Source organism: Poromitra crassiceps (genome assembly GCF_964638095.1).
Source record: "Poromitra crassiceps genome assembly, chromosome: 2".
Lineage (NCBI taxonomy): Eukaryota > Metazoa > Chordata > Actinopteri > Beryciformes > Melamphaidae > Poromitra > Poromitra crassiceps.
The window spans coordinates 14,596,848-14,621,847 of NC_139624.1; the positions used below are offsets into that span (position 1 = coordinate 14,596,848).

At 43.4% G+C, this 25,000-nt stretch overlaps 1 protein-coding gene across 1 annotated transcript in view; it reads left to right on the forward strand.

Moving 5' to 3' along the window:
- The window catches only part of dnah5l (dynein, axonemal, heavy chain 5 like), a gene marked incomplete at both ends in the record, with an annotated part of 185,082 nt that overhangs the window by 96,325 nt on the left and 63,757 nt on the right, over positions 1–25,000 (forward strand). The window contains 12 exons of the mRNA XM_083661022.1: positions 2,727–2,903; positions 3,071–3,160; positions 6,493–6,627; positions 7,407–7,508; positions 8,377–8,544; positions 9,646–9,852; positions 11,656–11,748; positions 12,302–12,538; positions 15,205–15,270; positions 21,855–21,995; positions 23,282–23,413; positions 23,981–24,091. Of these exons, the coding sequence (XP_083517148.1) occupies positions 2,727–2,903; positions 3,071–3,160; positions 6,493–6,627; positions 7,407–7,508; positions 8,377–8,544; positions 9,646–9,852; positions 11,656–11,748; positions 12,302–12,538; positions 15,205–15,270; positions 21,855–21,995; positions 23,282–23,413; positions 23,981–24,091 (1,659 nt within the window). The remainder of the gene's footprint in view (positions 1–2,726; positions 2,904–3,070; positions 3,161–6,492; positions 6,628–7,406; positions 7,509–8,376; positions 8,545–9,645; positions 9,853–11,655; positions 11,749–12,301; positions 12,539–15,204; positions 15,271–21,854; positions 21,996–23,281; positions 23,414–23,980; positions 24,092–25,000) is intronic.

The following is a 25,000-nucleotide window of genomic DNA, read 5'->3' on the forward strand; positions in this document are numbered from 1 at the left end:
CTCCGGGGGGCAGGCCAGGAGCAGTGGTCTCTTTTTCTTTCCAGCGCCCGGCGGTGCAACCCAGTGTTGCGAGAGTGTTTTGCTAAACCCAAAAACAATTGATAGGAATACCTTATACAGTATATACTACAAGGCTTATAGTATGGTGGTCGTGCATCTGTCTATCTGGAAATAATTCTGTTTGTGTGCCTTGTAAGCCTATATGGGCTGAGCATCTATCCATGCAGGATACCACATTGATATTGGAATACAGATCCTCCATCTTAGTAGATTATTGTTGCTGTTGCTAATGTTACATTAGTCCATCTAAATGTCAATATATTTGAACACTTTCTAGTTGTACATATTTTCCAGTTAAACGTGATGACTTGAGAATCTATCAACAGTAAGGTAGAAGCAGGGAAATCTGCAGGCAAGTCTATTGGCGCGTGCAGCGTGCAGCGTGCAGGCTGCCAGCAGTACAAGGAGCAAAGACCTAAGTGTATCTTCGGAAATAGATGATCACAAACAAAAAGAAAAAAAGAAAAATCATCACTGTTTGAAATTACAATTAGACGTGAGCTCTCTTGTAGGTTTAATCTTAGGCTTAAGGCAAAGATTAGGTTTAATAAACAACTTTTTAGGTTACCGTTTTGCTAGTCTCTCCCCAGACTCAAATATTACGTTGAATCGCTGCGCTCCGCATACTACATAAGTGAGTCTGTGCCACTTCACAGCCACTGCTGGTTTTGAAGGCGGCTTGATAATTGAATGGGTGACAGGTTGTAGCACCGATGAGAGAGCGGTTTGAAAAATGGGCTGCGCCTCCCGTGTCGTCTGATCGCAAAGTCGTTACTGATTGGAGAGGACTGAAGCCATCACTGGCATATGACTGGCGATGTGAACGGTTCCCTCCCATAACCAGCCCTCTGAGGGAAAGTGTCCCAGAGAGAGATCTGCAGCATGCAGTAACGTAGTGTATCAGCGTAAGAACTCTCATGGGTCTGGCGTTGAGACTACCGTTTTGCTAGCTTTCGTCATATATGGAAGTGGGCGTGGTTTCATGTAAACTGGGTTGGAAAAACGATAAACGCATCCTGCCGGTTTTACTTTTTACATTAGTTATTGGTATTGGATTTTTATATTATATAAGAGCAGCTTAATGGAGTATGTCATTAATACTGGAAGTCAGTAGAGGTTAACAACGTGCTGACAGTTTCAATACAATAAATGAATCCAGTAAGAAGGTGCATAAGGAACACATAACTAGCAAATGAAAAGAAAAAGGCAGCTTAAATCTCAAGTCTAAATTTACATTGCCAACTTAGGGACTAGTCAGTTAGCTAGCCAGTTAACTGACTTGGACTTGAGTCAGAGTTGACTCATAATTTCAAATGCTTGAGACTTGACTTGCTGCATGAAGAGAAGATTTGAGACTTGACGTCTGGTGACTTGGGACTTGACTCTGACTTGTACTTTGATGACTTGTAAAGGTTTCTAAAGTCTTGAGATCTTGTGTTTGTGTAAATGACTTGGATTGAAAGTGATGAGATTTGTTCCAGCAGACGACTGAATTAAAATTTTGTTTCCTGAATTTGGATGGAACGAGTAAGTGATATTGTACTTTATATTGCACTCGAGTTGCGTGCGGCCTCGTGGGATAACAGCTTATCAGCGGGATATATTCCACAACACACTTGCTCTCATGCTATATTGCTTAAATAACAGACCGCTGAATGCAATGATTGACCAATCAGAATCGAGCATTCAACCAGGCCGCGTAATAATTGAATTTATTGGAGTTGAAATGGATTATAGAAATCAAACTTATGATGCTCTTCAAGTTTTTATCCTTTTGTTTTAAACCATATTGCATTGAAAAGTCCACCATATTTTACCATATATTAAAGTAAACCATATTTCGTTTTCTTTAAAGCATAAACTAACATATCTTGGCCAATAAGTATGTAACATACAAAATAAAACAACCCGTAATATCTTAATTTTATGTAGAATGCAGAGGACATGTAACTGTTTAGTTAAACTTGCATTCCAGGAATATTGTGCTCTAAAGATGACGTTAGTGGCTCAAGACTGTTGCGTCCTGAAACCCACATAGGTTGCACCAGGCTATGTGGGATTCGAAATAACGCATCCGAGATGGAAAACGTTATGAATATAGCCACGTTATAAACAACAAACTAACGCTGGTGATCCGTATGGAAACAGTGTTACTCGAAATGGTTAAAAGTTCTATCAATTTGGTCATTTAGTGGCGTTTTACTGCCATGTAACATAACTAACTAGCACCTAACATTAGCCACAGTAGGCATTACCCATGGATGCATTGCTCTTAAAGGGCTCGCGCCGCGTGAACTACAGTAATAATCAATGGGGAAAAAAACTATTTTTCACATGAGTGGGGCGCGTGCTAAACCCACCGTGACGTCAGGATGTACCAAATATCCCATTCATTTGAGGGCACAAAAAAAAGCAGTGTTCAACCCATAGAGGGAACTTATGCTGCTGAAAATGATACAAATGGTACAATGGTAACAGTTGGAAATGTGGAAATTTTGACCAGAATTCTTCACACACCACCCCCAAAGTCATATATATTGGTTAAAAGCTGAAAAAAAGTGTTTTGGGGGTAAGTTACACTTTAAGATATTAAATAGATACTGGACTATTGTGTGTTGTGAATTGACTTGCTGACATACTGACTTGGGATTCCCTCTCGGTCTCAGGTTGTGTTCGAGCCCCACAACATCGACAACGCCTCCCCAGCCACGGTGTCTCGTAACGGCATGGTGTTCATGAGCTCCTCGGTGCTCGGCTGGAGACCCATCCTCAACGCCTGGTTACCAAAACTGCCACAACACCAAGCTGAGGCTCTGCAGCACTGCTTCAACTGCTGCTACCAGGTGAGGAGAGAGGAGGAGTGAAGGAGAGGAGAGGGAGAAGATGAGAGAGGAGGAGAGGATATAGGATAAAAGAGGAGAGAGGGGATGAGATGAGAGAGGGGGAGGAGGGGAGGAGAGGAGGAGAGGAAAAGAAAACTAATTTAAATTAAATATTTTTCTGTTTGCAGGATCTGCTGGACTTTGTCTTCACTGCTGTGACTCCTAAGATGCAGCTGCTAGAGTGTATGTACATCAGACAGACCCTGGATCTGCTGCAGGTGAGCACAGTAGAGTGTACATCAGACAGACCCTGGATCTGCTGCAGGTGAGCACAGTAGAGTGTATGTACATCAGACAGACCCTGGATCTGCTACAGGTGAGCACAGTAGAGTGTACATTAGACAGACCCTGGATCTGCTGCAGGTGAGCACAGTAGAGTGTATGTACATCAGACAGACCCTGGATCTGCTGCAGGTGAGCACAGTAGAGTGTATGTACATCAGACAGACCCTGGATCTGCTGCAGGTGAGCACAGTAGAGTGTATGTACATCAGACAGACCATCAATGTTATATGTATATGTATATATATGTATAGTATATCTACCGTAATTCTGCCAATAAGAGCCCGGGCACTTATTATGCTAAATCAATTTGGACCCGGGCGGTAAAAGGAAGACAGGCGGCAATTAGAGTCAGGCGGTTATTTCCATTTGGGCATAATTGAGCCAGGCCTTTATTATTTTTTGAACAGAAATGCCTGCTCAGCAAAAATGGAACGTATCAAATTTCTTATTTAAACCAGTGAGATAGTACTTAGTACACACAAGAGGGTAGGTACAGGCAGTTTAAACCAGTGAGATAGTACTTAGTACACACAAGAGGGTAGGTACAGGCAGTTTAAACCAGTGAGATAGTACTTAGTACACACAAGAGGGTAGGTACAGGCAGTTTAAACCAGTGAGATAGTACTTAGTACACACAAGAGGGTAGGTACAGGCAGTTTAAACCAGTGAGATAGTACTTAGTACACACAAGAGGGTAGGTACAGGCAGTTTAAACCAGTGAGATAGTACTTAGTACACACAAGAGGGTAGGTACAGGCAGTTTAAACCAGTGAGATAGTACTTAGTACACACAAGAGGGTAGGTACAGGCAGTTTTGAACATGCCTAGTATTGTACAACGGACTGGAATGAACGAAAACAACTGATAGCCTTCATCGTCATCATCATCATCATCCAACTAACTACCTTACGGTATCAGTTCATTGCTCTCCTCTTCTCCCTCTGCCAAACAGCCATACCATATTTTAAACAAGTAACATTAGCCTACTGCTCACACATTCAGTTGTTTGTGTTTCATTGGAAAGAAGTCATAGCAACGTTATTAGTCTTGCTTGCCAGATACTCCCAGCAAAGCAACATAGAAGGCACGCTAACGTAGCTACCAAGCTAATGCCAACCAAACAAACAGCACTGCAGCACTAGACAAAACAAGCACTTACCAAATACCGGTAGGTAGACGCCAAGTTTCCAATACATGTCCAGTATAATGGGTATAATCCATACTGCATTTATGATCACTGTTCCGCTGAGAGAAATGCACTTTTACAAGGCACAACTGAGCTACGTTAGCGTAAGTTGCCCACTGCTCCTGGTTAGACAGCGTCTCCAGCACGTTGCAGGAATCCGTAGCATTAAACAATGCGGTATGCATACTTGAAACATGTCGGTTACAGCATGTATAAATAAAATATAAAACTGTCTGACAGGAGGAGAAACTTCCGCCTGACTTCCTCCAAAACAACGTCATTACTGTAAGTGACTGAATTTAGTCAACACAAAAACATACAGTACAAAAAAACGTATTTATTCTAAAAAACGCCCCGGCGGGAAAATGAGTCAGGCGCTTATTATGCTAAATCAATTTGGACCCGGCGGTAAAGGGAAGACCCGGCGGCAATTAGAGTACAGGCGCTTATTGGAAGAATTACGGTATATATATATATATATATATATATATATATATATATATATATATATATATATATATATATATATATATATGTAAGGGATAATGGATAGTGAGCCGGTGATTACTGGCGAAATAATGACCGACAGGTGATATTGATCATTCACCTGAAGGTCATTATTTCCAGTAATCACCGGCTCACTATCCATTATCCTGCTTAGAACACGGCCTACAACTAAATCATTCAATAATCTGACAAAAATAATTATTCAAATAGATTTTTTAATAGCGTTTTCAACGACAAAGCGGTTTCATTCATAATTGGCACACAAGACACCACAGCTGCAACTGGTTGGCCTAATTAGTAGTGGCTTGCTGACAAAAGGCTCTTATCAACTGATTAATCCAGGTGTGGCAGAGCAGCGGTCGGTTGTCGAGAAATAATGACCGGTGAATCTTGTTGATTGACCAATCAGAATCGAGTATTCAAGAGAGCCGTGTTCTAAATATATATATACACACACACACATATACACACATTATAGATATATATACACACATTATAGATAGATGGATGGCTAGATAGATAGATAGATAGATAGATAGATAGATAGATAGATAGATAGATAGATAGATACAGTAGATAGATAGATAGATAGATAGATACAGTAGATAGATAGATAGATAGATAGATAGATAGATAGATAGATAGATACAGTAGATACAGTAGATAGATAGATAGATAGATAGATAGATAGATAGATAGATAGATAGATAGATAGATACAGTAGATAGATAGATAGATAGATAGATAGATAGATAGATAGATAGATAGATAGATAGATAGATAGCAGGTAGTTCTGGTCAAGCAAATTCAGACTGTAAAAGCAGTGGAGCACGTCACTTCCTTTTCCGTGTCCGTGCTCCACTGTTTACAGTCTTAAAAGCAATTTGCGCCGTGACTTTGGCGATACTGCTAGTCACAACAACTACACCTCCAGTCATTTCCCACTGTTGCTGTGAGACGAGTTGACGTCTTCTATGCAGTGTGTTTTTGTGTTAATGTTATTAGAAACGGACGCGGAAAAGGAAGTGACGGTGTCAGGAGAGGCGCTCTGTACAGGAAGCTGGGACAAACGATAGGGCTGTCCCAGAGTCTATTCTTCAAATAGAAATAGACTCTGGGTTCCCAGATTGGCATGCTACAAGCTATTGGAGTCGAGATTAAAGCTATTTATTGCCACTCCGTTGTACAAGTACACACGTGTGAAATTCTTACGCTAGGGGGCTCCATTGCAAGACATAGTGCAAGTACAGTAGGTAGGTAGGCTACACCTGGCCGGGGTAAGTAACACTGCATAGGTTTATTCACACTTTGCATTACTAACTCCAAATTGTTTTTCCTTTTCTGAATGTATGGTTACTTGTGCTAAGGCTTTATAGAGGCCTGGTACATGCCAAATCATTACAGTATATAGAGTATAAAGAAGCTGTCTTCTTCAGACCTTACCCCTGAACTGGTTTCAACTGTGTGTGTGTGTGTGTGTGTGTGTGTGTGTGTGTGTGTGTGTGTGTGTGTGTGTGTGTGTGTGTGTGTGTGCGTGTGCGTGTGCGTGCGTGCGTGCGTGTCTGTGCGGAGGGTTTGCTCCCCACGGCGGAGGAGAGACAGGGTTGCCATGGAGACATGGGTCGGCTGTTCGTCTTTGCGGCCATGTGGTCTCTGGGAGCGCTGCTGGAGCTGGACCACAGGGCCAAGATGGAGGCCTTCCTCAAGGTACAACCAGTGTGTGTGTGTGTGTGTGTCAGGCCCGGTTCTAAGGCGCTGCAAGAGCATGCATTGTACCCTCAGTTTAATATTTTGTACTCTCAGTTGAAATGTTAATCCAAGGCCGATATGACTGTATTTCAGAGGCTGTAGCGGGTTCATTTTTAAAGCTAAAGTGATCCAGATGTATCTCCACACTTCGCTTTAGCGCTGGTCTAGCGCCGGTGTAGGTACAGGATCTACTCGGCTTCTAGCTGATTCTGTTCGCCCTACCGGAAATGCTCGGCTCGGGGTCTAACCCAAACCCTAACCCTAACCCCTAACCCTAACCCTAACCCTGATTCATATTTTTAATAATGTCTATCATGTCTGATACAATCAGTACCTTAGCTTTAGCTTGTTAGCTAATCTCAAGCTGTCGGCCATTTCGCCCACCTTAATCCCACCACATGACCGACGTACAGCAAATCAAATGCCTACCCGATCTGAAATTAGAGCCAAACGATTTTTGCACCGACACAGAAAGTTCACATCAACTTCACGTTTGTCTCGCAAAGGTAATTATTGAGTCATTTCATCAAAACATGTTTGCAACCACTGCTGAAGATGAACTATATTACAGATACATTGATGTGGTGTGTGCGCGCATAGGCTGCACTGCATGCAACCACGATGCGGTATTTCTAGTTATCTCTTTCTATTTGAATATGTAGAAGTTGGGAAATGCATATTGTTTCCAGAAGTGTGTGAGTTTTTAAAATGTGTTTTCTGGTTGCTTCACTGTGCAGAGCCGCTGCTCGTCTCTGGACCTGCCTCAGACTCAGGAAGACCAGACCATCTTTGAGTTCACCGTGGACGAGCGGGGAGAGTGGACCCACTGGTCCAACAAGGTCTGACCCACTGACTGTATAAAAGATGGCCGACACGTCAACACATCCTACTGCTATGCAAACATGAAGCCAAAATATCTGGTTTCAGTGAGCGGCCATCTTGCTTTTGTGATGTCATTTGGAGGTCTGCGCAGTAGAGTCGGGCGGCCCCGTCACGCTCCACTCTACCTACTGTCTCCACCTTTCATGAATGTTTCTAAATTAAAGTATTTATTTCTGTGTTTTCCTGTAAAGCGACTTTGAGTATCTAGAAAAGCGCTATATAAGATAAATGTATTATTATTATTATTATCTGATGGAGGTTTGAGAGTGGCTGTCACAGCTGTCAATCAAGACGTCATAACTCCTTTTTATATTGTCAAATGACTAATTAAAAACAAACTTATCAGAAAGATGAGCACAGAAACCATCTTTGCGGGAAACTTGACGTGCCCCTTCCATGTTAGTGTCCCATCCATTAACATGGAGGGGGCGGGACCTATACTGGGACCAGTCACCAGGGGGCGATCAAGATGTTTTGGCTTCACTTTTGGGGAGCTGTCATGAGGTCCATATAGTTTATGGTCTGAATGCTCTGCTTCACTACCTGACTGTCACGTTTCACTCATCTCACTGGCCCTCTCATTTCTCCCCTCACTTTGTGGCGTCACAAAGGTTTGCTCATTATCATTTCTGTAAGAAATAAGATCAATAACAGTACCGCTTTTGTCCACAGGCGCCGGTACAAAGTCTACAAAGCCTTCACAAAGTGAAAGTTTCCCCCCTAGATGAATATAACAAAAGACGGATGCATCAGAATCTGGACTAGAGCAGCTGTAACTTTGTATTGAATGAAACAGTGAATCCTGAAACAACGTGCTGTGTCCAGGTGCCAGAGTACATCTACCCAGCAGACCATGTGCCAGACTACTCGTCCATCCTGGTGCCCAACGTGGACAACGTGAGGACAGACTTCCTGATGCAGACAATCATGAAGCAGGGCAAGGCTGTGCTGCTGACCGGAGAGCAAGGCACCGCCAAGACCGTCATGATTAAGGTGAGAGACAGACCAGCAAACCGTCACAGATTTGTCAGTTTGTCAGGCGACTGCTCGACTATGCAGGAGTGATTTGATCGAGGCTCACAAAATGCTAACTGGCTAACCAAGGCTAACGCTAATTCCTGGTTTGTTAGTACGGTATGTTGTGACCCCTTGATCAAATCTCCTTTTATAGTGTTTCATTCTGACAACAGAAAGGTCTGTCAACAACAGAGGTTTCGATCTCAATGGGACTCACCTGGCTAAATAAAGGATCAATCAAATCAGATGGTTTTGAAACACTAAATCAGTGATCACAGACAAACTTGTACAGATGCAGCCATGTTCAATTGCCAGCTGATCCATCCAGATCCCTGGATGGATCCCTACCAATTCCTACCAATCCCTGCCAATTCAAGTTGGCTACATCAGCCACATTGGAGAAAGCAGTCTGCAGTGGAACAGTCTCACATGGTCAGAGTCAGACCCTCCGTGGCCGAGGTTCTGAATCACAAGTCGGCATTTCTGGGTTTTGCCATAAGAATTTCTGTGGCAAGCCTCTGATTGGCTGGGCTGTTATGGAAGTCCGGCTCTCTGCGTGCGTTGGTACATCATTCAAAATGTACCGCCCCACGAATTTCGTCACGCCATCCGTGGTTGGTCAATTCATATGTCTGTCATGCATTTTGTTTTGGTCTTAGTGGGGCGGTCCTTAACCACTTTTTGTTGTGCACCAGACGTAGATATCTATCTAACGGCTGGCTACTGTGAGCAGTCCTACAAGCTTTTGGACAGAAAACTCTGTTGGACTACGTCTTTTTCCAAAGTCAGAGAACTCTCTTGCATTGAAATACCCCTCGGAGAGCACTCATTGACTGGCCAGTTATCACAGCTAACTGTCTCCCCATCTCTCTCTCTCTCCCTCCCTCCCTCTCTCTCTCTCTGTCTCTCTCTCTGTGTCTCTATCTCTCTCTCCCTCCCTCCCTCTCTCTGTCTCTCTCTCTGTGTCTCTATCTCTCTCTCCCTCCCTCCCTCCCTCTCTCTCTCTCCCTCCCTCCCTCTCTCTCTCTGTCTCTCTCTCTGTGTCTCTCTCGCTCTCTCTCCCCTCTCCCCCTGTAGGGCTATACCGGTAAATTGGACGCGGAGGTCCACCTCAGTAAGAGTGTGAACTTCTCCTCGGCCACGCTGCCCAGCATGTTCCAGAGAACCATGGAGAGCTACATCGACAAGCGCATGGGCGCCACCTACGGGCCACCGGCTGGACGCAGGATGACTGTGTTCATTGATGACATCAACATGCCTGTTATCAATGAATGGGGAGACCAGGTCGCCATTCAGACTCTGATTTGCTCTCTTTTGTTTGTTCTCTCTCTTCTCCTCTCCTCTCTCCTCCTCTCCTCTCCTCTCCTCTCCTCTCCTCTCCTCTCCTCTTCTCTCCTCTCCTCTCCTCTCTTCTCCTCTCCTCTCTCCTCCTCTCCTCTCCTCTCCTCTCCTCTCCTCTCCTCTTCTCTCCTCTCCTCTCTCCTCCTCTCCTCTCCTCTCCTCTCTACTCTCCTCTGCTCTCCTCTCGCCTCCTCTCTCCTCTCCTCTCCTCTCTTCTCTCTTCTCTGTTCTCTTCTCTTCTGTTTCACTATTGACTTTTGTCTTTTTGTATTTCAATCTTTGCGCTTTCTTTCTAATTTTTCCAAATCTCTATATTTCTTTGCTTAGACTTGTCATTCTGCTGCTTCTATCTACTACAGTCAACCAATCAGGTTGTTTGTATTGTCCCCGCCCCTTCTCCCCCTCAGATAACCAATTAGATTATTAATATAATTTGTCCTCGAGCCCTCAGATAAAGAATGAGTGTTGATATCTTTGCCCCGCCCCTCAGACGACCAATGCTATTGTTATTGTTAGTCCTTCTTAGGGCTGGGTATCGTTTAAACAATTACAATAACAGTCAATACCAGTATCAGTGATTCTGATACCAATAGAGTCATTCATTGATACCTTTTTTTTGGGTGGCATCTCGGCACACTGAACTCAACTGCCAACTCTGTGTCACACACACACACACACACACACACACACACACCGCTCGACTTCACCACTACAGACTGTATGGGTTGTAGCTGCTGCAGTAGTGGGCCAATCCCACATCGCAATAAATCGAAGAATGCTTGCGGTGATTGGCTGCGAGCAAAACCATACAAAATAATCCAAAAGGATCCAAAAAGGATCAATTGTGGGTATGCTTTGACTGGAGAGGTTTCGAGACTCCTTGGGACTGAGTTATTTGGTGTATATACATCCAAATGTGAACGCAATCCCAGGCGGTTTCATGTGGAAAGAGATTATATCTCTATATATAATATAATATACATGTTGGCCAGGATCCTACAATCCCAGCCCTAGCCCCTGCACTCTCTCCCCTTCAGACGGCCAATCATATTGATATATTTGTATTAAGACTTGATATTAAATAGATACAGAATGGATTCTATAACGTAACTATGTACGATTCAATTGTGAATGTTTGTAAATGTGTATGTGGGAGTGCGTGTGAGGGTGGGGGGGGTGAGTGGGTGTGGGGGTGTGTGTGTGTGTGTGTATATGTGTGTGTGTGTGTGTGTGTGTGTGTGTGTGTGCACACGTGCGCGTGCGGGTGTGTGTGTGTGTGTGTGCGTGTATACACGCGTGTATACACGCAAGTGTTTTAGTATGTGTACATGGTATGCTACAAATGTACTAGGCACAACTCTATAGTATGTGTGATATTATTATGGATATAATGTGAGTATGTACACATCTCTTATATATTAATACAGTAGATGATTCTGATTCTGATTCTGATAGTATAACATGTTATTACAGTATAATTATACTTTCATATTAAGCCTACAGATATAAAACAAGGGGTAGGACTTGATAAGTATTAACTTCTTCCTACTCCTTTTCGGGCATGATAAACAAATGTAAATTGATTGTGAATTTGCTGTATATTGTATGCTGTGAATTCTAATTGACTATGATTTGTTTGGCACGTCTTGCCTATATTTCTTTTATTCTTTATCTTTGTTTTTGTTTTTCACCATGTTCGAAATAAATCTAAATTGAATCTTTGTCCCCGCCCCCTGTCTCCCTCAGATAACCAATGAGATTGTGCGTCAGCTGATGGAGCAGGGTGGATTCTACAGTCTGGAGCGTCCAGGAGAGTTCATCACTGTGGTGGATGTACAGGTGAACCACCTGCCTATTAAGGGATACGATTTATTAACAAGGCAATGACTCTCGACAATCTGTTGTTATCTCTGCCAGGAGATAATGAGTGAGTGTGAGAGTGTGTGTGTGTGTGTGTGTGTCTTTGTGTGTGCGCGTGTGTGTGTGTGTGTGTGTGTGTGTGTGTGTGTGTGTGTGTGTGTGTGTGTGTGTGTGTGTGTGTGTGTGTGTTTTTGTGTGTGTTCTCCGTCAAGGGTTGCATGATGAAAACCCGCCCTACTTTGCGTCTGGTTGGCTAGTACTGCTGCCTTCATTGGTTAGATTGGTTCGTTTTAGATATCAGTCAGGGTCAGGCTGACCCTGTGCTCTCTGATTGGTGGCGCTGTGAGCCAGTATTTACTTATTTATTATCATTTGAATGGGAAAATTGCATGGATTTGATTGTACTTCTTTTTGAGCGTGGCCTGAGGCGAGCTACACAGAACCTTCAGTGAGGCGGGTCCAGACTGCAGGGTAGCTGGTGAGGTACATGTAAAAAGCCATGTGAGTAATGAGTGTGATGTGCTGATTCCAGCTGGTAGCCGCCATGATCCACCCGGGCGGCGGTCGTAACGACATCCCCCAGCGTCTGAAGAGGCAGTTCTGCATCTTTAACTGCACGCTGCCCTCCAACTCCTCCATCGATAAGATCTTCGGCACCGTGGCTCGAGGCTTCTTCTGCCCGGAGAGAGGCTTCCCCGCTCCAGTCTGCAGCCTGGTAGCTGGCCTGGTGCCCACAACCCGCCGCCTGTGGCAGGCCATCAAGGCCAAGGTGACACCCCACCTTATACTGAGGAGGGGGGAGTTGTCTGGAAAGAGGGGGGGGGGGGGGGGGGGGGTGTTGGGGACTCGATTTGATTTGATTTGATCTTTGATTTGATTTGATCTTTATTGATCTCGAACTGTTCAAAACATAAAAAAACATCACAAAAGCTCATACAAATAACCTCCACATACGTGAAGCCAGCAGTCAACATGAGTTAAAAGCAAGAAAAAACATACACAAAATAGTTTGAGAAGGGGCAGAAAGAAGCAAAGCTTATCTGGTCCTGCCCCTTCATCACAGCATCATATTACATGTAAATTCAATCAAATCGATTCACATGACGTGGCCTCGCGTCACATGACTTGGACTGGACTCAGGTAGTCATGTGACTTAGGACTTAAGTCTTAAGTTTGAATTGCTTGAGGCAGGACTTGATGCATGAAGAGGAGACTTGAGACTTAACTTGGGTTCTGGTGACTTGGGACTTGACTCTTTCCATGGCCGTACTGACCATTGAGGTCACAGAGGGCCGGACCTTGGTATTTTTTCTGACCTAAAAATAACTTAAATACCTTAACTTAAGTACCTTACCGACGCACAATGTTGTTCTCCTTTGATAGGGACCAAGAGCATCCAAAAATACTGTGTAGTTTTACAATACCGAGCCCTTATTCACATGTCAGAGCCGGTTTAACTAAACATTTGTAAACCATGCAGTACAATCTCTCAACCACTGAGATCTCAACCGATACATCCGGCGCTGTGGAGCAGTTGAAACCAGAAATGACACAGCCGAAGAAGACTGTTTTTTAGATTTTGCTTTGGCTCTAGCATGTGAATAAGGGCTCGGTATTGTAAAACGACATAATATTTTTTGGATGCTCTTGGTCCCTATCAAAGGGGAACAACATTGTGCGTCGGTAAGGAATTTTTTTATTGTGATTGATAACGTGTATGTCGCTAGAAACCATACCAAACAATACGTTCAGTTGATTGAGGACCTGCTACGGCGAGACTCAGTCTGAAGAATGAAGGCTGAGTCTCGTGTTGAGGCTACAAATTCTGCTGCTAAAATTGGGTAACTAGCAGATTATTCAGTGAGGCAATCTACTATAATTCACTGAGAAACTTTTATCACATCGCAAAGAGGAGTTGATGGCAAATGAATTGAGAGAACTTGGACACGTTCACCTATCCCATAACCCGGAGGGTCGTTGGGACACCACAGACGATCTGTCGACGAGCTCTCTCCATCTCTCTCTGTCCTCGGCAGCTCTCACTGTTACACTGAGTTTTAATAGAGAGCCGCAGGAACGAGTCCGGAAATCATCGATGCTAACACGCCTGGTTCTTCACTGTTTTCGCCTATGGGAGTTTTGAATGGGTTTTTGGCGCGATGCTTCTAATAATCTCTCTGGGCAACGCTGGCTTAATCAAACGCGAACCAGTGTTTAGTAATATCATCTTCACACACGAGGACCACTTTTATGAGTTTTGAAGCTTTTACGTGCCGTTAAAAGGGCGGCTAGCTAGCAAACGGCTAAATGAGACTACACTGTTGAGTCGATGGGGATATATACGTCAATAATGTCACCACTTCAAAGGACAAACACGGAAATTCTCTTTCCCTCACCTGGTTCAGCCCGGGGTAATCAGTGCACACATCAACAACAGGTCCAGGTTGAGTGCTGACGTGACGTGGAAGCCTATGCGACAGTGTGTAGTTCTGGATTAGCTTAGCTCGAGCTTTTTACTTCTACAGTAGGGCTCGCATTTACGCTACAAAACTCATGAAAGTGGTCCTCGTGTGAAGATTATCCGACTGAACTCGCGTTTGATTCATCTTGCATTGCCCAGAGACCGTATTTGAAGCATCGCGGCAAAAACCCATTCAAAAATCCCATAGACAGAAACAGTGAAGAACCAGGAAGTCCGGGACTTCCGCGTTCTGACTACAAAAATACATCATCCCTGCGGCTCTCAATTGAGTTCACTCTAAATCCTCCCATCTTTTCTTGTGTCTCTCCTGTCTCTGCAAACACGTTTCTATTTTCTAGCGAACAAAAGAACCCGAATTGCATCAAATCAGAGATGTTGTTAACAGGTATATGATGTGATGTTGTTGTTGTTGTGAGATAGGGATAACATATACAGTCAATGGAAGTAGGCCTATCCAAATTACACATGGGGAGAATTACAGCACAAACTGTATTACAGGGATTGCGAGACGGGAATCTGATTGATGTAACGCCCAGGCATTGCCAGGGAACACCTGTGAATAATTCTGGTGGTTAACACCGCCCAAATCCCATTTGCGCTGTGCACAAATGACTTGGCACGCCTCCAATTTGCGCCTGCACCCGTTGTGCCAAGTTACGCACCCCTGCCGAGTATTGCATCCCCACCATATTTTGGGCTGTTTTAACTTAAAAATAGGGAGGTCACGTCTACCCAAACAATTCTATCATTTTTAAACTGTTACGTTTCTGTATAAATCATTACAATAGGCTCCCGTGAGGTGGGGATGCGTTTGGCGGCGGGGGTGCAAAACTCGGCATAACACCTGGACACTTAACACACGTTAAGACACGCAAACAGGTCCGCAAGCGCAAAAAGCGGATAGCGCCTGTACCAAGATAGGGCCCTTGATGTTCTCCTCTCTCTCCTCTCAGATGTTGCCATCTCCTGCTAAGTTCCATTACATCTTCAACCTGAGGGACCTGAGCAGGATCTGGCAGGTAGAGACTCTTCTCATTAGTCTTTTTCTGTGTTTGGGGGTTGATTTTCCCCGTGCCAATCACTAGAGACCCAATCACTAGAGACCAATCACTAGAGACCCAATCACTAGAGACCCAATCACTAGAGACCCAATCACTAGAGACCCAATCACTAGAGACCAATCACTAGAGACCAATCACTAGAGACCCAATCACTAGAGACCCAATCACTAGAGACCCAATCACTAGAGACCCAATCACTAGAGACCAATCACTAGAGACCCAATCACTAGAGACCCAATCACTAGAGACCCAATCACTAGAGACCCAATCACTAGAGACCCAATCACTAGAGACCAATCACTAGAGACCAATCACTAGAGACCCAATCACTAGAGACCCAATCACTAGAGACCCAATCACTAGAGACCCAATCACTAGAGACCAATCACTAGAGACCAATCACTAGAGACCCAATCACTAGAGACCCAATCACTAGAGACCCAATCACTAGAGACCCAATCACTAGAGACCCAATCACTAGAGACCAATCACTAGAGACCAATCACTAGAGACCCAATCACTAGAGACCCAATCACTAGAGACCAATCACTAGAGACCAATCACTAGAGACCCAATCACTAGAGACCCAATCACTAGAGACCAATCACTAGAGACCCAATCACTAGAGACCCAATCACTAGAGACCAATCACTAGAGACCCAATCACTAGAGACCAATCACTAGAGACCCAATCACTAGAGACCAATCACTAGAGACCCAATCACTAGAGACCGAGTATCTGTTGAACCAACCCGTTCTCTTTCCCAACTCATCAAATCCTGATGTTTGGTCAGGATCCCTTGGTGTTACTTTTTAACTCACTGGGTACCCCTTTTTCCTCATTTCTCAGCATGCAGGGTAGTCCAATAGACTTCTATGGAACCCCCACAATGTGCAGGGTAGTCCAATAGACTTCTATAGAACTCCCACGATGTGCAGGGTAGTCCAATAGACTTCTATAGAACTCCCACAACGTGCAGGGTAGTCAAATAGACTTCTATAGAACTCCCACAACGTGCAGGGTAGTCCAATAGACTTCTATAGAACTCCCACAACATGCAGGGTAGTCCAATAGACTTCTATAGAACTCCCACAACATGCACGGTAGTCCAATAGACTTCTATAGAACTCCCACAACGTGCAGGGTAGTCCAATAGACTTCTATAGAACTCCCACAACGTGCAGGGTAGTCCAATAGACTTCTATAGAACTCCCACAACGTGCAGGGTAGTCCAATAGACTTCTATAGAACTCCCACAACGTGCAGGGTAGTCCAATAGACTTCTATATGGTAAATGGTAAATGGTAAATGGCCTGCATTTATATAGCGCTTTTATCCAAAGCGCTTTACAATCAGTAGGTACATTCACCCATTCACACACTGATGGGGGCAAGCTGCCACACCATCAGGAGCAATGTGGGGTTCAGTGTCTTGCCCAAGGACACTTCGACATGCAGACTGGAGGAGCCGGAATCGAACCACCGACCTCTTTCATATAAAGCGATTAGTGACGACCCGCTCTACCTCCTGAGCTACAGCTGCCCCATATATAGAACTCCCACAATGTGCAGGATAGTCCGATAGACGTCTATATAGAACTCCCACAACATGCAGGGTAGTCCAATATATTTTAATATAGAACTCCCACAACGTGCAGAGTAGTCCAATAGAGTTCTATAGAACTCCCACAATGTGCAGGGTAGTCCAATAGACTTCTACATTTACATTTTTAAGAAAAGTTTTTCTTATTTAACCATGACCCAACCGTTTCTCTAACCTTAACCAAGTTGTTTTTGTTGCCTAAGATCTGGCGGTGAGGTCAGATCTGTAATCAGTGTATTATATAAATGTAACTTGTGTTGCAGGGCATGCTGGCGGTGAGGTCAGATCTGTAATCAGTGTATTATATAAATGTAACTTGTGTTGCAGGGCATGCTGGCTGTGAAGTCAGATCTGTAATCAGTGTATTATATAAATGTAACTTGTGCTGCAGGGCATGCTGGCTGTGAGGTCAGATCTGTAATCAGTGTATTATATAAATGTAACTTGTGCTGCAGGGCATGCTGGCGGTGAGGTCAGATCTGTAATCAGTGTATTATATAAATGTAACTTGTGCTGCAGGGCATGCTGGCGGTGAGGTCAGATCTGTAATCAGTGTATTATATAAATGTAACTTGTGTTGCAGGGCATGCTGGCTGTGAAGTCAGATCTGTAATCAGTGTATTATATAAATGTAACTTGTGTTGCAGGGCATGCTGGCTGTGAGGTCAGATCTGTAATCAGTGTATTATATAAATGTAACTTGTGTTGCAGGGCATGCTGGCTGTGAGGTCAGATCTGTAATCAGTGTATTATATAAATGTAACTTGTGTTGCAGGGCATGCTGGCTGTGAGGTCAGATCTGTAATCAGTGTATTATATAAATGTAACTTGTGTTGCAGGGCATGCTGGCTGTGAAGTCAGATCTGTAATCAGTGTATTATATAAATGTAACTTGTGTTGCAGGGCATGCTGGCTGTGAGGTCAGATCTGTAATCAGTGTATATATATAAATGTAACTTGTGCTGCAGGGCATGCTGGCGGTGAGGTCAGATCTGTAATCAGTGTATTATATAAATGTAACTTGTGTTGCAGGGCATGCTGGCTGTGAAGTCAGATCTGTAATCAGTGTATTATATAAATGTAACTTGTGCTGCAGGGCATGCTGGCTGTGAGGTCAGATCTGTAATCAGTGTATTATATAAATGTAACTTGTGCTGCAGGGCATGCTGGCTGTGAGGTCAGATCTGTAATCAGTGTATTATATAAATGTAACTTGTGTTGCAGGGCATGCTGGCGGTGAGGTCAGATCTGTAATCAGTGTATTATATAAATGTAACTTGTGCTGCAGGGCATGCTGGCTGTGAGGTCAGATCTGTAATCAGTGTATTATATAAATGTAACTTGTGTTGCAGGGCATGCTGGCTGTGAGGTCAGATCTGTAATCAGTGTATTATATAAATGTAACTTGTGTTGCAGGGCATGCTGGCTATGAGGTCAGATCTGTAATCAGTGTATTATATAAATGTAACTTGTGTTGCAGGGCATGCTGGCTGTGAGGTCAGATCTGTAATCAGTGTATTATATAAATGTAACTTGTGTTGCAGGGCATGCTGGCTGTGAGGTCAGATCTGTAATCAGTGTATTATATAAATGTAACTTGTGTTGCAGGGCATGCTGGCTGTGAGGTCAGATCTGTAATCAGTGTAGTATATAAATGTAACTTGTGTTGCAGGGCATGCTGGCTGTGAGGTCAGATCTGTAATCAGTGTATTATATAATGTAACTTGTGTTGCAGGGCATGCTGGCTGTGAGGTCAGATCTGTAATCAGTGTATTATATAAATGTAACTTGTGTTGCAGGACATGCTGGCTGTGAGGTCAGATCTGTAATCAGTGTATTATATAAATGTAACTTGTGTTGCAGGGCATGCTGGCTGTGAGGTCAGATCTGTAATCAGTGTATTATATAAATGTATCTTGTGTTGCAGGGCATGCTGGCTGTGAGGTCAGATCTGTAATCAGTGTATTATATAAATGTAACTTGTGTTGCAGGGCATGCTGGCTGTGATGTCAGATCTGTAATCAGTGTATTATATAAATGTAACTTGTGCTGCAGGGCATGCTGGCTGTGAGATCAGATCTGTAATCAGTGTATTATATAAATGTAACTTGTGCTGCAGGGCATGCTGGCTGTGAGGTCAGATCTGTAATCAGTGTATTATATAAATGTAACTTGTGTTGCAGGGCATGCTGGCTGTGAGGTCAGATCTGTAATCAGTGTATTATATAAATGTAACTTGTGCTGCAGGGCATGCTGGCTGTGAGGTCAGGTCTGTAATCAGTGTATTATATAAATGTAACTTGTGCTGCAGGGCATGCTGGCTGTGAGGTCAGATCTGTAATCAGTGTATTATATAAATGTAACTTGTGTTGCAGGGCATGCTGGCTGTGAGGTCAGATCTGTAATCAGTGTATTATATAAATGTAACTTGTGTTGCAGGGCATGCTGGCTGTGAGGTCAGATCTGTAATCAGTGTATTATATAAATGTAACTTGTGTTGCAGGGCATGCTGGCTGTGAGGTCAGATCTGTAATCAGTATATATATATAAATGTATCTTGTGCTGCAGGGCATGCTGGCTGTGAGGTCAGATCTGTAATCAGTGTATATATAAATGTAACTTGTGCTGCAGGGCATGCTGGCTGTGAGGTCAGATCTGTAATCAGTGTATATATATAAATGTATCTTGTGCTGCAGGGCATGCTGGCTGTGAGGTCAGATCTGTAATCAGTGTATTATATAAATGTATCTTGTGTTGCAGGGCATGCTGGCTGTGAGGTCAGATCTGTAATCAGTGTATTATATAAATGTAACTTGTGTTGCAGGGCATGCTGGCTGTGAGGTCAGATCTGTAATCAGTGTATTATATAAATGTATATTGTGCTGCAGGGCATGCTGGCTGTGAAGTCAGATCTGTAATCAGTGTATTATATAAATGTATCTTGTGCTGCAGGGCATGCTGGCTGTGAGGTCAGATCTGTAATCAGTGTATTATATAAATGTAACTTGTGCTGCAGGGCATGCTGGCTGTGAGGTCAGATCTGTAATCAGTGTATTATATAAATGTAACTTGTGTTGCAGGGCATGCTGGCTGTGAGGTCAGATCTGTAATCAGTGTATTATATAAATGTAACTTGTGCTGCAGGGCATGCTGGCTGTGAGGTCAGATCTGTAATCAGTGTATTATATAAATGTATCTTGTGCTACAGGGCATGCTGGCTGTGAGGTCAGATCTGTAATCAGTGTATTATATAAATGTAACTTGTGTTGCAGGGCATGCTGGCTGTGAGGTCAGATCTGTAATCAGTGTATATATATAAATGTAACTTGTGCTGCAGGGCATGCTGGCTGTGAAGTCAGATCTGTAATCAGTGTATTAATGTAACTTGTGCTGCAGGGCATGCTGGCTGTGAGGTCAGATCTGTAATCAGTGTATTATATAAATGTAACTTGTGTTGCAGGACATGCTGGCTGTAAGGTCAGATCTGTAATCAGTGTATTATATAAATGTAACTTGTGTTGCAGGGCATGCTGGCTGTGAGGTCAGATCTGTAATCAGTGTATATATATAAATGTAACTTGTGCTGCAGGGCATGCTGGCTGTGAGGTCAGATCTGTAATCAGTGTATTATATAAATGTAACTTGTGCTGCAGGGCATGCTGGCTGTGAGGTCAGATCTGTAATCAGTGTAGTATATAAATGTAACTTGTGCTGCAGGGCATGCTGGCTGTGAGGTCAGATCTGTAATCAGTGTATTATATAAATGTAACTTGTGTTGCAGGGCATGCTGGCTGTGAGGTCAGATCTGTAATCAGTGTAGTATATAAATGTAACTTGTGCTGCAGGGCATGCTGGCTATGAGGTCAGATCTGTAATCAGTGTAGTATATAAATGTAACTTGTGTTGCAGGGCATGCTGGCTGTGAGGTCAGATATGTAATCAGTGTATTATATAAATGTATCTTGTGCTGCAGGGCATGCTGGCTGTGAGGTCAGATCTGTAATCAGTGTATTATATAAATGTAACTTGTGCTGCAGGGCATGCTGGCTGTGAGGTCAGATCTGTAATCAGTGTAGTATATAAATGTAACTTGTGCTGCAGGGCATGCTGGCTGTGAGGTCAGATCTGTAATCAGTGTATTATATAAATGTAACTTGTGTTGCAGGGCATGCTGGCGGTGAGGTCAGATCTGTAATCAGTGTATTATATAAATGTAACTTGTGCTGCAGGGCATGCTGGCTGTGGGGTCAGATCTGTAATCAGTGTATTATATAAATGTAACTTGTGCTGCAGGGCATGCTGGCTGTGAGGTCAGATCTGTAATCAGTGTATTATATAAATGTAACTTGTGCTGCAGGGCATGCTGGCTGTGAGGTCAGATCTGTAATCAGTGTATTATATAAATGTAACTTGTGCTGCAGGGCATGCTGGCTGTGAGGTCAGATCTGTAATCAGTGTATTATATAAATGTAACTTGTGCTGCAGGGCATGCTGGCTGTGAGGTCAGATCTGTAATCAGTGTATTATATAAATGTAACTTGTGTTGCAGGGCATGCTGGCTGTGAGGTCAGATCTGTAATCAGTGTATTATATAAATGTAACTTGTGCTGCAGGGCATGCTGGCTGTGAGGTCAGATCTGTAATCAGTGTATTATATAAATGTAACTTGTGCTGCAGGGCATGCTGGCTGTGAGGTCAGATCTGTAATCAGTGTATATATATAAATGTATCTTGTGCTGCAGGGCATGCTGGCTGTGAGGTCAGATCTGTAATCAGTGTATTATATAAATGTATCTTGTGCTGCAGGGCATGCTGGCTGTGAGGTCAGATCTGTAATCAGTGTATTACCGTATATAAATGTATCTTGTGCTGCAGGGCATGCTGGCTGTGAGGTCAGATCTGTAATCAGTGTATTATATAAATGTAACTTGTGCTGCAGGGCATGCTGGCTGTGAAGTCAGACGTGTGCGGGAGTGTCTCTCTGCTCGCCGCTCTCTTCCATCACGAGTGCAGCAGAGTGATCGCAGACCGCTTCACCGACCAATCAGACAGAGAGAGCTTCACACGCATCCTGGAGCAGGTGTGTGTGTGTGTGTGTGGGGGGGGGGGGACAGGACATGTTGGAAGTGTTGTATGTGTTGAGTAAATTTTCGTACTTACTAGTAGTACTTACTACTTTGTTTACTTCTCTTGTTGTTTTGTTATTATTTTTGCAGGGGGGTATGACCTTTACTGATGACATACCAGAACACACACACACACACACACACACACACACACACACACACACACACACACAACTACTCCTAAAAAGTAGTCGACTAGTCGACTCGCGGGAGATATATCATATTTCTTTCACCCAATAAAAATGATCAATTCTCATGAAAACATCTCAAAAACAGCCAGTAAAGCGATAACTAATGCAGGCGGGACCAACCTGGGGGTATGTGAAATAGGGGTGTCAAAAATAATCGATTATAAGATGCATCGCGATGCGGACTTGCACGATTCTGCATCGATTCACAAATGTCAAAAATCGATTATTATTATTTTTTTCTTTTTTTCTTTTCTTTTTAATAATCAAATAAAATATAATGGAAATACATGCAGTTGTTTATTTTAATTATAGATCATAATACAATGCAATTCCAAATGCACTTTTATTTTAAAAGTAGCCACACAGTGAGAAAAAAGAAAGTGAGAAAAAATAAATCATGTATTGGGGAGAAAAAGTGATTCATCGATTTAAGATGCATCGAGATGCATCGATAATCGTAATCGAATCGAATCGTACCCCTCTGAATCGTAATCGAATCGAATCGAATCGTGAGGCCAGTGAAGATTCACAGCCCTAATGTGAAATAGCAGAGTCCTGATTAGCTCTGAGAGGCTGTTTACAAATGAGCCACTGAACCCCAGCAACTTGTCTGAGCTGGAGATAGCGACTGTCTGACTGCAGTACCAACGTAGACAGCAGTCTTTCCCTCTCTAAATACCTTTAATTCTGTTTATTTAACATGACATCATGTAGAAAATGATTGTTAAAAAAAACTGCTACATTTCTTTCTTTCTATTGTTTATTCTTAAAACCACAGATGAACGATTAGTCGACTATGATGCACAGTGGTTTTGATAGTCGACTAGTCAACTACTCTTACACACACACACACACACATACACACACACACACACACACACACACACACACACACACACACACACACACACACACACACACACACACAGATTTTCCCCCCACTGACTAATTCAGCTGATCTCTACCACTCTTCCCTCTCCTCTCCTCTCCTCTCCTCTCCTCTCCTTCCTTCCTTTGTTCCGTCCTCTGTCGCTCCATCGCTCCCTCAGATTACAGCAGAGGATCATGGGACAGCTCTCATTGAGCATGCTCAGTGGAGCAGTTACTTTGTGGACTTCCTGCGTGAAGCTCCGGAGGCCACGGGAGACGAGCCGGAAGACACCGAGCTGGAAGCTCCCAAGGTCCTAAACTGATCCGCATTACATTTACTGCATTTCAACATTGGCCCGGACCTTTATTTACCTCAACTGTCGAGGGTACCAGGCCTTTGTTGGAAGCAGGCTTATATTAGAGACATATTTTGAATTCCTTCTTTTTGATAAATAGATTTGCTCATATTTTAGTACCAAACCTCCTTGTTTTCAGTCACTGACACTTCAAATGTAACTATTGCGATCTTGTGGCACTTCCACATTACTACAAGCTGCAGTTACATTATATAGCCAGCACCAGGAGGTTATCTGTTTCCACTGTTGTTTTTTCCTTTGTTTTTTCCTACGGCTTGTATTTGGGGCCAGCCTTTATTTGTTTGTGTCGACCACCCCCCCGGCCATAATCGGAGACCCGGCTTTTAATTGATTGATAGATAGATAGATTATTATTCTTTCTTAATTGGGTTTAATTCTAATTCATTGATTCATGTTTGACCGTTTTTAGACAGTTCTGTTTTACTTTTGTTAAACATTATTTCACCATTGAAACATATGAGTCACTGCGCATTATAACAAAAACGGGTGTTTGATTGACAGGTGTACGAGCCAATCGAGTCTCTGGACTCCCTGGCGGAGCGTCTGTGTGTGTTCCAGGAGCAGTACAACGAGGCGGCGAGGGGTGGAGCCATGGACCTGGTCTTCTTCAAGGTGTGGTGACCTGCCTGCCACCCGATCACTGCTGAGGCCACTCGTCCACTCATCCATTGGTCCATCCACAGAGAATTCATCCACTCATCCATTAGTCCATCCACAGAGAATTCATCCACTCATCCATTAGTCCATCCACAGAGAATTCATCCACTCATCCATTAGTCCATCCACAGAGAATGAATCCATGCAGCAGTGCATAAGTGCGAGCTGGACATCTCTCTTTATTTTGGACTAAATCTTTTGTCAATTAATCAAAAAAATAATTGATAGATGAATCAATAATGAAAATGAACAAACCAAACAGGTTCTTAAGTAGTAGTGTTGGGAATTTATACTCTCTTTTTATGCCTCCGCCGGCGATAGCCAGGCCGGAGGCATTATGGATCCGGGTTGTCCGTCCGTACGGCCGTACGTCCGTCCGGCCGTACGTCCGTCCGTACGATGTTTGTTAACGCGATATCTGAGGAACGCCTGGACGGAATTTCATCAAATTTGCTTCAAACATCGACTTAGACTCAAGGATGATTTGATTAGATTTTGGTGGTCAAAGGTCAAAGGTCAAGGTCACTGTGACCTCTCCAACGCCATTTTCAAGCTTGTTAACGCGATATCTCAGGAATGCCTTGACGGAATTTAATCAAACTTGTCTCAAACATCGACTTAGACTCAAGGATGAACTGATTAGATTTTGGTGGTCAAAGGTCAAAGGTCACTGTGACCTCTCGAATGCCATTTTCAAGCTTGTTAACGCGATATCTCAGGAATGCCTTGACGGAATTTAATCAAACTTGTCTCAAACATCGACTTGGACTCAAGGATGAACTGATAACATTTTGGTGGTCAAAGGTCAAGGTCACTGTGACCTCTCAAACGCCATTTTCCAGCTTGTTAACGCGATATCTCATG